This window comes from Cheilinus undulatus, linkage group 6 (assembly GCF_018320785.1).
Source record: "Cheilinus undulatus linkage group 6, ASM1832078v1, whole genome shotgun sequence".
NCBI lineage: Eukaryota > Metazoa > Chordata > Actinopteri > Labriformes > Labridae > Cheilinus > Cheilinus undulatus.
The window spans coordinates 27965985-27978545 of NC_054870.1; the positions used below are offsets into that span (position 1 = coordinate 27965985).

At 39.0% G+C, this 12561-nt stretch overlaps 1 protein-coding gene across 1 annotated transcript; it reads right to left on the reverse strand.

The window, feature by feature from the left end:
- Nucleotides 1-7: 7 nt before the first annotated feature.
- slc3a1 (solute carrier family 3 member 1) lies at nt 8-12231 on the reverse strand. Its single transcript, XM_041788656.1, has 10 exons — nt 11655-12231; nt 8461-8640; nt 8229-8374; nt 7590-7715; nt 7326-7445; nt 3299-3423; nt 2718-2919; nt 918-1100; nt 656-781; nt 8-551 (listed from the first exon to the last, which is right to left on the reverse strand). Exons 1-10 carry the CDS (start codon nt 12076-12078, stop codon nt 120-122), a joined length of 2064 nt encoding a protein of 687 aa, XP_041644590.1. The 5' UTR covers nt 12079-12231; the 3' UTR covers nt 8-119.
- Nucleotides 12232-12561: the final 330 nt, after the last annotated feature.

The following is a 12561-nucleotide window of genomic DNA, read 5'->3' on the forward strand; positions in this document are numbered from 1 at the left end:
ATGATTGTATCTGTAATGGTCTTATTTATTATGAGATATAAAATCCATACAGAGGAGACACCAAAGAAGGATAGTAATGACCTGAAACTTTAATATTTCAATACCATTGTCCTTTTGTATCAGCATTTATAAAGTATATCCATGACATTCAGATAGCATGCTTTCTCAGAGATGTAGCACTTTTCAGCATGGTTTGGATGGAAGCGAGTATATGTGGAGTACTGAATCACCAAACCCTCCCCTTCTTCTGTCAGGATACGAGACTTTTGCATCACCTTGCCATTGTTGACATGGTTTGTGCTCATCACCACCTCCAGCTGGTCTGGTAGCTCGTGAATGGAAGAGAGATCTGTGGTGACAGTTTTATTGCCAAAATTAAGTACAATGAGGAAAGCTCGGTCAAGCCCGTCCATCTCTCTGATATAAGATAAGATGTTGGAATCCACATGGGCATAGCAGAACCAACCACGATGTAGTGGGAGCTCTGACTCACGCAGGGTGTTCAGGAAGCGGTACTGAGACAAAACAGAGCCTTCCTCTTTCTTCTGAACCTAAAGGAGAGAGAATGGCAAAGGGATGCAAAAAATAAAATTGAAATAAAGATACCAGGGCAGAAGTTTCTCCAGAGCCATTCATTATTTTAACAGTTCTATACCTCCACATTGACGGTACTGTAGTCAGGATGCACAGGTAACCAGGTCTTGTTATTTTTGTTGTTAAAGCCAGCATTCATGTCATCATTCCACTGCATTGGAGAACGCTGAGGATCCCGACTGAGACTCTGCGGTAAATTTGATTGAAAATTTGTACTTAATCAAAACTGAAAGCACACAATTCAAACTTGTTTTATTTTTCTCTCTTGAACTTCTCTACTTTGCACAGGTTTAAAAGTGAGTAAATGTTTTCTCAGTACTCACTGTATTGTATCTGCCAGCAGGGTCCTGCACCTGACTGGCAGTGATGTTAATGTTCTCCATGCCAATCTCCTCGCCATAGTACGTGGTAGGTGTGCCTGGGAGGGTCAGCAGCAGCATGTTTATGACACGAACATAGTTTGGACCAGTACTGGAGGCAATTCGAGGCCTGTCATGGTTTCCAACCTGATAATAGGGAGATAAGAGTAATGCAAAGGGAGGTGGAGAGATGAGATAGGCTGCATAAAAGTGAACTGAAAACGATAGGGATCAATATTTATATTTTGATGAAATGAATGAGAAACCTGAGACCAGCTGAGATGAATAACTTCAGAGTTTTTGGTGTCACAGAGGAATAAATGTTACTGAAACAATCAGAGTGGTTTGATGCTGACTTGTTCTTTCCTGGAGAGGTCAGTTAAGCTGACACTTCAAACACCCTTCTTTGAAACAGAAACTTTTACCCAATTGTATCCTATCTCTGGAGAAATGAACTAAAAATTTTTTGGTTACCTGTAAGGTGCAAATGACTGCATCTACATGTTGATGGTAATTAAAGAAAAATGTGTCAGCCTTTGTTCTATATTGCACAGGAGTGCTTTTGTACTCATTTTCATAGTTCAAGGGGTCAGGGTTTTTATCTGGGGTTAAATACTACCATCTTCAAATTATTATCTTAATAATTTCAAATTGAGTTGTTTACATCAGTCATCCCATGGTTGTGAAGGACTGTTAACAAATAGGAGAAATCTGTGTAATTAAACAAGATAGAAGGACTGACCAAGCAGTATATAGTTTAATTTTTAAAGGGAGCCCTGATTTGATGGGGCAATTTCTAATATTGGGATGGCAACATACAGTGCCTATTAAAAGTATTCACCCTCTTGATTGTTTTACCCTTTCATTGGTTTTATTAATCAGTCATGGCCAATATAATTAGGCTTTTTTGACAAATAAAATAGAAAAACACCTATTTAATGTAAAACTGGAAACAGATTTCTACAAAGTAATGTCAAACTAAAATATGTAATGTAAAATAAGTGATGGCACAAATATTCACACTCTTTTAAATGTCAGTATTTAGTAGAAGCACCTTTGGCTGCAATCACAGCAGCTCTCCCTTCTGCTGAGGCTTGTAACTCCTTCAGAGTAGTCATTGGTGTCTTGGTGACCTCTCTCACTAGTCTTCTTCTTGTACAGTCATTCAGTTTATGAAGATGGACTGATCTAGGCAGATTTACAGATCTGTGTACTCTGGGGGATGTTCAGTGCCTTGGAATTTTTTATTTTTTTGTATTCACCCCCTGACTAACATTTTTCAGTAACATTTTCTCTGAGTTGCTTGGAGTGTTCTTTTGTCTTCATGTTGTAGCCAGGAATACTGATTAACCAGGGACTGGACCTTCTAGACATAGCTGTCATTACACTGCAGTCACTTGCGACACATTCATTGCACTCGGGTGGTCCCTGTCTTCGTAGTTGGGAGACTACTAGCACCAATCAGCTGGACCCTATTTGAATTTAGTCAGCTTCTTTAAAAATGGTGAATTACTTACTTTACATTACATATTTAACTTAATTGACACTACATTGTAGATACATTCTTTTCACTTTGACATTGAATGTTTTTTCTTTTAATTTGTCAAAAAAGCCCAATTATATTGACCATGATTGATTTATAAAGATCAATAAAAGGGTGAAAGATCCAAGGGGGTTAGTACTTTTTATTACATGTCGGCCTCATTTATAAGGAGCAAAGACATGAATATGTTCAGTTTTGACTGTGACTGACTGGTGACTCACCACCCAGTTGGGCCATTTTCCCCTTGGCATGTTGGCCATCCACAGCTCGACCAGATGTTGAGCCCACAGGCCACTGGTGTTCTGAGGAAGGTCCAGAAGGTAGAAGTTAAAGGGGAAGTCACTTTCTCTAATCTGTGGAGTGCCGTAGTACATCATGGTCTTCTCCACCTCGTGGTAATCATATGACTCAGATACCATGAACCTGGAGTGGAACAAGAAAATTTGTTCATGAAACAAGGGAAATGATCCTCATGAGTTTCATACTCCTGATTCTTGTTAACTCGTTCACACAAGTTGTTCTGTACGACCCTCATTTAAGCTCTAAAAAGGGTACGATAAGCTAAAATTAAAAAGTAGCAATGTAATCATACACTATGATTAGGGATGTACCACAATGCTGGGTTCATGATAAAGTACAACATATTTAACTCCAATTTACTCTTGGTGTTTATGTCAACCTACATGACCATGATTTGATAGAAGTAAACATTTAAAAAAAATCAGATACAATTATGACTATTTTTTTTTCTTTTTTAGAATTGCAGAACTGTTAATAAACACTGAGAATGAGTTTTTTGCACCTGTATCTGCCAGGCTCCCGGCTGTAGGTGTCCAGCTCATCCCTCCACTCCCTCAGCAGGTCATGCAGGCCCAGCTGACTGGTGGTGTAGTCATGGTAAAGGTCCCACTCTGTAGTTACCAACTCCTGAAATGTCAGGAGTAAAAAAATTAATCACTACTGTAGCTTTGATGGGTCTGGGATAATTCATTATCGTGGAGTAAGACGTTGCAACTGTTTTCTTTTCTGCCCACAGGGGGTTAAGGGAAATTGGATGTGAATGTCCTCATATTTCAGGCTGAAGCACAGGGTTAAGTCCCAGCACATGTGAAAATAACAACAAACCTGACACAAGGAGTAAAGGCCAAGCAATAACAGACTTTTGAGTTTAATGATAATAGTAAAGAAGTGATCAATCAAGGAAGCTGTTTAAGAAATGTTGAAAATTCTTAAGATTTTGTTGGTACCTAAAAGAATAGATTGAAAAGAAGGGCCCCTATGCTAACATGTGACTTTGCCTGTTAAGATGTTTTTGATTGAAATAGCTTTTGATTTCAGTAAATATGACCTAATGCTGCAAATTTAATGAATGACCATTTTCAGTTCTTTACAACCTATAAAACTTTTTAAAACTCTGTTTTGCATTATAATGTGGAACAGTGCATTTTGAGGTTTTTATTAAAAAAAAAACTAACAGTTATCATTATGACATTTGTTCAAAAACATTTGAATTATGCTCTAATGGCTGATGACTTGAAAAATATTCTGTCATTTGCATTAATATTTAGGAAAATAAGAGAAAAAATGTCATTTGCACAATAATGTGGAAAGCGGTGTATTTGAGGTATATCCTTGGGGAAATGTCAACCAAAATGTCCCTTGGGTGACCTTAAAGACTAACGTGAGGTAGGCTGTAAAACAGCTTTAACTGTGGACATTGACACATCTCTTAATTCCCTTACTGTAAGTGTTTTTGTACAATAAATGCTTTACAATATGATGTGGAAATGTACCATACACCTCACTGTATGTCCCTTTGAGGAATTTTGTCTTGTGCTTCACACTTTAAGCTGCCTCTACTGTAGAATCAATAAACAAAAAAATAAAAAAATGAACAACATAGAACCTCAGAACACCTACAGGACCAAATCATGAATCTGTTTACTGTGGCCACAGCAGCAGCCACGTGTGTAAACAACTCATCTAACATTGAGTAAACCTGCTCCTTTAGTTGCTTTATAACTTACACTAAATCACTAAAACAGTGAGTGAACAGATACACAGATAGCTGCTCATTCATGATTGGCTGAATCATTCTCAAGGCTACGGCAACGAGTTAAATAAATTCTTTATCACCTGAGGGTCAATGTATAATGCCTGACAGTGACTCCTGTTATGTTCAAGCAACAATATAAAACTTGTAGTGAGATATTACTTAGAAAGAACTAACAGTTAACAGATAGTCTGAGTACTTAAGAGTTATTCTGCTTTGGAAGAAATCCCAATGAGCCTCCTTCACCAACTGTTCTTTTAGGAGGAACTTTGTTCTTAAAACCCACTTAGAGTTTAGAAAAAAATTCTGATATTCACCAAAGGTTTCTTATCAGGTATTTGTTTGTAGATAAGAACAAAATCGAAGAACACTTCAGAGCATTCCTACATATGTCTGAGTGCTAGGGAAAGATGTGTTTTGTTTTTATCGATATAGCACTTTTTTATGTTTCATATATGCAGCAAAATGTTACAATACATTGTAATGTGCATAAGTTGTAGGCATATAAAACATGAAGGATGGAGAGGGTGTGGTGGCAGCCAAGGTCAAGCTCAAAGGCATCTCTTTTGTCCAGGTCTTTTCAACCCCTGGTGATAAGTCTGCAGACCACTGGCAGTTTTCAGGTCCTTGGAACATCCACAGTACAACCAGGGGATCGTGGCAACTACTACCTGCCCGGACGGTACCCCAGTCTGTGCTTACTCACCACATCCACCCCTTATTTTGCCTTAAAAGTGTGGACTTTGTTATTTTTTCAACAGATTATTTTCCCATGTCCCTGTTAATATGCAAGGACATCCAGAGCATGACCAGGGTTTTGTTAATCCTCCCTCCCACCCAGTGGTCTCCTCAGGCGGCTTACTCGCCATTGCATGCCTTATTACAGCCTCAATTTTTGGCCCAAACATGCCTAAAAGTTCTGTCTAGTACTATATAAAATAAAGCACTTGACATAATTTTTTAAAAAGTATGTCTAAAATAAAACACTTATTCAGGACAACAAACAAACCACCCAAGCACAGGCATTCATGAGATTTCTGTCACATCCTGTTATTTGAAAGCACCAGCTTTTAGATAAATAAATGTTCTGTCAAAAGGTCATATTGCTGAAAAAATGATCAGCCTTTCTTTGCAGCTATTTTTTGCCATCATACTTTCACCTAATCTGATGTGAATATTTTTTACATTACAGTAAGATATCTGATATTACTGAGGATGTAGCTGTCAAAATTACATTTTTTTCCATTTCTTGTGCTACTACATAACATGTCATTTAATCAGTCTGTTGGGTCATCATTTTAAGCACAAGTATTTTTGTTAGTTTCCATACAGTGTGTAATCATATTTTGATTTTAATGTAAGCGTTCCTGACAACGCTCCACTTCATTTTTCAATCCACTGTGTGTTCACACGGCCCTGCAGTCTCTTGCACTTGATAAATGACATTTCTCTTCCTGTTTTGAAAAGAAACAGGCACACGCTTCCACCTGCACCATTTAAGAACACAGGATTTCAGCATTTCTGAGGATCATCTTAAGAACAAATTCAGAAACCATCTTAGGAAGATATTAGTTAATAAGGCCCATGGGACTACTTGTTCCAGCTAAACATGACACTTTGCTAATAAACATTTTTATGTTATGATGTAAGTTCATGGGTGAAAAATGTCCTCTGAGTTAATGAACAGTCTGTCATCAAGAAGAGCACTAGATAAACTTGACACTGAAGCCCAGAGATAAATGATGAACATCATATGTGTGTAACTTACTCTCCCACTCAGATGTTGTTGATGTTTTTAACCAGCAACACGACAGTAGGAAGTGCAGCGCTAATGACTGACTACTGATACACATTATATAATCTAGGAAAATAAAACCATAACACATTTATATGTTACATAACAGATAGTTAGCTTATCTGAATTTTAATCTGCTGATCTTGGTGAAAGAGGAGATGCCCTGTGAAGAGAGCTTATTGGTGCAATAACAAAAGGCATGCTTTCATTCAACGAGGGCAAACTGACATGATTGAAATACCATTCAAGTAAGAGAGACATTTTAACATTTCTTTGATAGTTTATCTATTACTAAACCATTTTCTTTAACTTATCAAAAAAGAAGAATCTTGGCACCAAATAGAATTAACCACAGAGCCAATCAGATGCTACTATTTTTATTTTATCTGCAGGTCATTCTCATGATAAATCATATCAGTGTTTGTATATAAAAGGTGAAAAATAATGTTAATGAGTAGCACAGTGCCCAAGGTAAGTGCTGTCTTTTTGTTGCTTTTTTCCAGAGTCCAAAACCAAACCACTCCATTAAAATAGAATAATAATAGAAAAATATCATTTCATCTCTTGATTCAAGCAAATAGCTGTAATGATGAGTTAACAACTCAAATCATTGCTTCATTTTTTGTTGATTAACAAATTGTCTCAAGGTCAAATAATACAGACTGATCATGTTAAATGTGTGAGATTCAAGAATTTTGCAGTGGCTGAATAAACTGAACTCAACTAAACCTAAGGCTTGGACTCACATGAAATAAAATGGGCTTAAAAGAGGGGTAGTCAAAGATTTTGGGGAGCTTATTTGATAGGACAGCAGAGGACAGACAGGAAATGCAGGGAGAATGAATGGGGTGATGAGGACTAGGGAGGACTCTCCTTTGTATATAGGGTGCCTGCTCCACCAACTAGCTAAACCTGTGCCCCAAGAGGAGGATGATATAAATTGAGGTGGGATATTATAAGGTCTGGAGATTTACTACTCACTGGGGGCATGTTTGGATCCACCTGTGGTTCATCCCTCAAGTGTACAGCCTCCAGGATGTGTTTGACTGCATCCATCCGAAAACCATCCACCCCTTTCTCCAGCCAGAAGTGAATAATATCCTAAAGTATAAGATCAAATGAAGATTAAACAGTGTCATATAAGTGAATTTGCCATCAGTAACACAGTTAGTAATAGTGGGAGAGGAGAGAAGACATACTGTTTAAGGATAATACTGATAAAGCGTGTGTGGTATTGTTTCTTACTATCATTTCCTGGCGGACATTCGGGTTTCTGAAGTTCAGATCTGGTTGCTCCTTGAGGAACTGATGTAGGTAGCACTGTCCTCTGACTTCATCATAAGTCCATGACGAATTCCCGAAAATACTCACCTGGAAGAAAAGATAATGGAATACGAGGAAAGGTTAAGATGACATAAAAATTGAGCTCAGCGGAAGTTCAAGCAGAAAGCCTGTCTCCATTCATTCATTAGTTATCACTCAGTCATGTCTCCCCCTTCTTCAGTTCTTCCTCTCTTCCTGCTCTGGTGATCAGCTGATTGTGAACATTCACTCTCAAGTAGTGAGCTGATCCGATCCTGCCACAGCCTCATTTGAAAAATCACCATGCCCTTGTTATATCTTAAATCTTTCACCTCTCTTTCAGAATTAGCCTTTCATTTCAGTGTGGATGATCACTGCGGGCTTCTGCTCATCTCATCCTGCAAAACTTAGTCTCTTCCAAACAACCTTATTGTGTCCCAGTCCAGGTTCTCAGAGGTCTACCTCTCATCTGATCCTGCATCCCTCATCATCACCACCAATTACTGTTAAGCTCGTATTAAGTCTCTCCTGATTGAACTAACTTTGTGATAACAGATAGAGAAAACTAGTTCAAGCACAAACCCAGTTATTAGGCTTTGGAAAGGATGCATTGCAGTCAGTCCAGACGTAGTAATCAGTGTAGTGAGGATCTCTGGTCCGGCTCAGGTTGAACCAGCGGTGGCGGTCACTGGTATGATTGGGAATGAAATCCATGATCAGCTTCAAACCTGGGAGAAACAGAGAGGGTGAGTAGAAGACATAAAACAAACAGATCTCCCACCACAAGCCTAAAATGTGTACTATATGTTCACACCTTTGTTGTGCATTTCAGCCAGAAGATCATCGAAGTCCTTCATGGTTCCAAATAGTGGGTCAATGTCACAGAAATCCTCCACATCATAACCAAAGTCTTTCATAGGAGAGCGGTAGAAAGGACTGATCCAGATTGACTTGATGTTTAGATACTGGAAGTGATCCAGCTGCTCGAGAATTCCTGTAAGACCAAAAACACCATAGAAGTGAAGAGGAGCAGTGCATGACTGTTTCCAGTGAAGTCCAAATTTATGGGCCTGCATGATATGAGGAAAAATTTTACCGGATCCAAAGACCAAACAGGAACCCGTTAATCTGAGGGTAGCTGACAGCTGGCTTAAGATCTGACTGCATGAAAATGGTTTGAAGGCATTGCTTTAAATGGGACATATTTCACCCTTTTAAGACAAGTTTATACTGGTCTCAGAGGTCCCCAAACATGCCTATGAAGTTTGTTTCTGAAAAAACACTCTAGTATAGGATTTTTGCATGTCTTAAACCCCCTCTGTTTCAGCCCTTCTCAGAACGAGCTGTTTCTGTGTCTGTGGCTTTAAATGTTAATGAGCTGTCTCACCCCGCTCCTGACCACACCCCTCTCAGAAAATGGACGTAGCACTCCTGATGTTACAGACACTTTTATCCAAAGTTAAGGACCTGACTGGGACTTGAACCATCAATCTTCCAAATCAAAGTCAGCAGGGTAACCCACTGACCTATCCAACATCTCAGCTGTCAGCTGAGAGTAGAATCAGGAGAGGAGGTTGGAACTTTCTTTCAAGCGGGGAGGGCCAACCAAACCTGGGAGTGGTGCATACTCCCCACGAGTCATAAGGGGAAAATCTGAGAGCGGCTTGTTTCAGCACACATTTTCTGGAAGGTGGAAGGAAATGGACTTTTCTGGTATTTGAGGGGATGGTGGACAGGCCAGGGGCTCATATTTTTTGTTAGAAAAACCTGAAAAAGTGATTCTTGCATAATATGTGCTCTTTAAAGCCCAGACCTAGATTCAACTGATAAAATGTCTGTATGGAAAGAGAGAAGGCATCACCAGATTAAGTCATTTTCTTTAACACTATGGTTTGACCATCTACACAAAATGATCTCAACCTTTATATGGCATGGGGAAAAAGCAAGATGTTCTTATTGAAGGATGTCTTATACTGACACAAGAGATGGCCTACAGTTAGCTAATTTCTTTTACTCTTATTCTTCCCGTGGTTGCCAGCACATAAGCAAATTGTTTGATCCTTCTATAAGCATAGACGGGAAGAAAGTATGTAATAAAGCCTAAACACTGATACAAAATGTCTAGATTTTATGGAAACATTCCCAAAAAGGGTTCATGCATTGCCAAATAGAAGCATAATTTAAGATCTTCAAAACACGCACAAAACTATTTCAGATTAATACAGCAACATCAGTAAAACAACCACTGTTATTACAAGGTCAACATTAGAGCAAATGGAAAGACAAAGGAGTCAATAAACCTTACCACATACTTTCCACCAACAGTTTCAAACCCTTCATTGACTTAATCACAGACCACCACATCCCCTAAAAAGGGAAATTTCATCACCATACAGCAAGCTATTAAAGAGAAAATCCCTATCCACCTTATTCCTGGGGCCGCTACTGTAAATCTAAATATGGGTGAAACTTTCGGTGCTAAAGCGGAAGTACATTAAATACATGTATTCTAGTACATCAAAATGCAATTCTTCCAAGGGATTACTGAAGTGATTTAGCATCAACAGTGGTTGTTCTAAATAATTGCTGCAATAGATACTGCTTTATTTTTGTTAAATCAATAAAGTTAAATGAGCTGAATGTTTTAAATAATATTTTCTGTAATGCTCAGTACCTGTTGCTTTGTTTGTGGTACTAATAACGTGACAAAGTTAAATAAATATCTTTAACAACAGTGTTTTAAACATGCTGTTCAATGTTTAAGTGCATTTGGGATGTAATTCTTTCAATATTAATTCATCATAAATTCAAAACTTGACATTTACCAAACTGAAGAGCTGATAGCTTGAGTCATGGATAGTTTTATCAATATAATTCCCACATTTTAAGAGGGATTAGTTCGTGAAATAAGAATTTCAGCAACCCCACAAACTAGAAATGTTATCTGAAGGTGGTGTCCAAACTTATTTAACAAAACGTAAAAATAATAATGTTATCCCGTTTGAGGTGAAGCGGACAAACTATACATATTTTAATGTCCAAATTGCTCTAATAATCACATTTCTCATCTTGCTTCTATGCAAAGTCCCATTTAGATAGACACGACTGAAGTGTCTGAAGTTGTCTGAGTGGTAAACTTAAGCAATTACTATGGCATTAAAAACACCTTCATGTTTGGTAAATAACACTTTAATGCTATGATGTATCACTATGGGAGAACTATATAAACTCAGCTTAGGTGTTAAATTTAACAATATGGGAGATGAATTACCACTGACAAAGATTTGCAAGAGATTTAAAGTTAAATCAACTTGGCATTTAGTTTGTTGTACTTAAAAACTTAAGTATAATTTACTCAAGTTTTCATTGTACATTACTTAAATTTTTTAGAGCAACAGGTTTCCTCCATTTTTTTTAAGTAAATTCAACTCATCAGGGCTTATAGTGTATCTGAGACCAAAGTGCGTCTTGAAATGAGTAAAGGGAATTTGAGGTACACTGCTCCTGCAGCCAGGAGCCAGAGACAGGGCGCTACTTAGGGAGCCGGTCTCTTTAAATAATTCTAAAAGTAGATTGAAGGCATTTGAGGATGATGCCTCAGGTTGTAGATGTTTTGACTAATCACTTAAGTGACTCAAGATTGGTTGATCTGTGTTTGTTACTGCTATGTTTTATGTCTGTAACTCTGTTAAATGTGCTGCCGCCTGTCTTGGTCAGGACATTCTTGTAATTGATATTCTTGATCTAAATGAGGTCTCACTGGTTAAAAAATCTGAGATAAATAGAAAGGCTAGGCCCTCCAGTATGTAGCTATTGTATTAATCTCGTCCTGATGAACAAACAGCCAGAAAGTCTGGAACATTTTCTCTTGTAAGTTTGAAGGCAGATGAATGTGTTGTCTCCATTTATCATGTTTTTGTAAATGTCATCAAAAAAGGTTAAAAAAAAGTAGTTCCCAATCCCTTTGATCTGTATGCGATTAAACAGAGGATCAAAGTGGCATCTTACCTTTAAGGTCACCGACTCCATCACCGTCGGAGTCTTTGAAGGACCGCGGGTACACCTGGTACACCGGGGACGCTTGCCACCAGCTCAGACATCCCGGGGACAGCGCAATCACCGCGATCGTAAGCGCCACGAGCGCCAGCATGCAGGCCACCGTCAGCCAGAACAGGATCTCCCGGGGCACTCGGTACCGGGCCTGGGAGGAGTACAGCAGCAGTACCTCCTTAGGCATTCCGGCGTACGGTTTAATCTGCGTGTACTCCTCCTCGGGCAGGCCCCCGTCCAGCTTCACCGAGGTGGACTCCTGCTTCTCCGCGGGGACTTCGCTTGCATTTTCTGCCACAGACTCCCCGCCGTCCGCATCCTGAAAGCCCGGGTTCCTGGTGCATTCCCCTAGCTCCAAACTGGAGCGTTTTCTATAAGACATTATTCAAATCTGTTAAGGGAAGTCTGAAACTATCCCGTGCCGGTTCAGCGCTCTATCAGACAGACCTAATGAGTTACAGAGCCTGGTTCAGGTAATTTAACTGGTCGTAGAGGGTCAGAGTACACACACTCGCTTTTCTTTATCTCATACAGACTCTGACACAAGCACCCACACACAGAGAAAGGCCACCCGAGGAATGTGGGGAAACTGGAGAGTTGGATGGGAAAGGTTGGAGATTAACATTTCAACTGGTGGAGGCTGGGAAACACATGCCCTTTACACACTTGAGTAGAAGTAGTACTACCGATTAGCCTACTCTACAAGAAGCTGTACAACCACATTTTACACATCATCAAGTTAAGTAAAATAAAATGTTTGCATGCATATTCTTTCAGACACAAAATCAAGTATTTGGGGAAGTGGTCATTTGCTGGAGGTGCAAACAAACAGAATACCCTTGTTTGCTTTGCTTGACAGATATGG

Coding starts and splice junctions, on each gene's coding strand:
- slc3a1 (XM_041788656.1), bottom strand. CDS start 12,078: ATGTCTTATAGAAAACGCTCCAGTTTGGAGCTAGGGGAATGCACCAGG. Junction 7,716..8,228: donor TTCCAAAGCCTAATAACTGG/GTTTGTGCTTGA, acceptor CTTTTCTTCCAG/GTGAGTATTTTCGGGAATTC. Junction 1,101..2,717: donor GAAAATGGCCCAACTGGGTG/GTGAGTCACCAG, acceptor CCCTATTATCAG/GTTGGAAACCATGACAGGCC.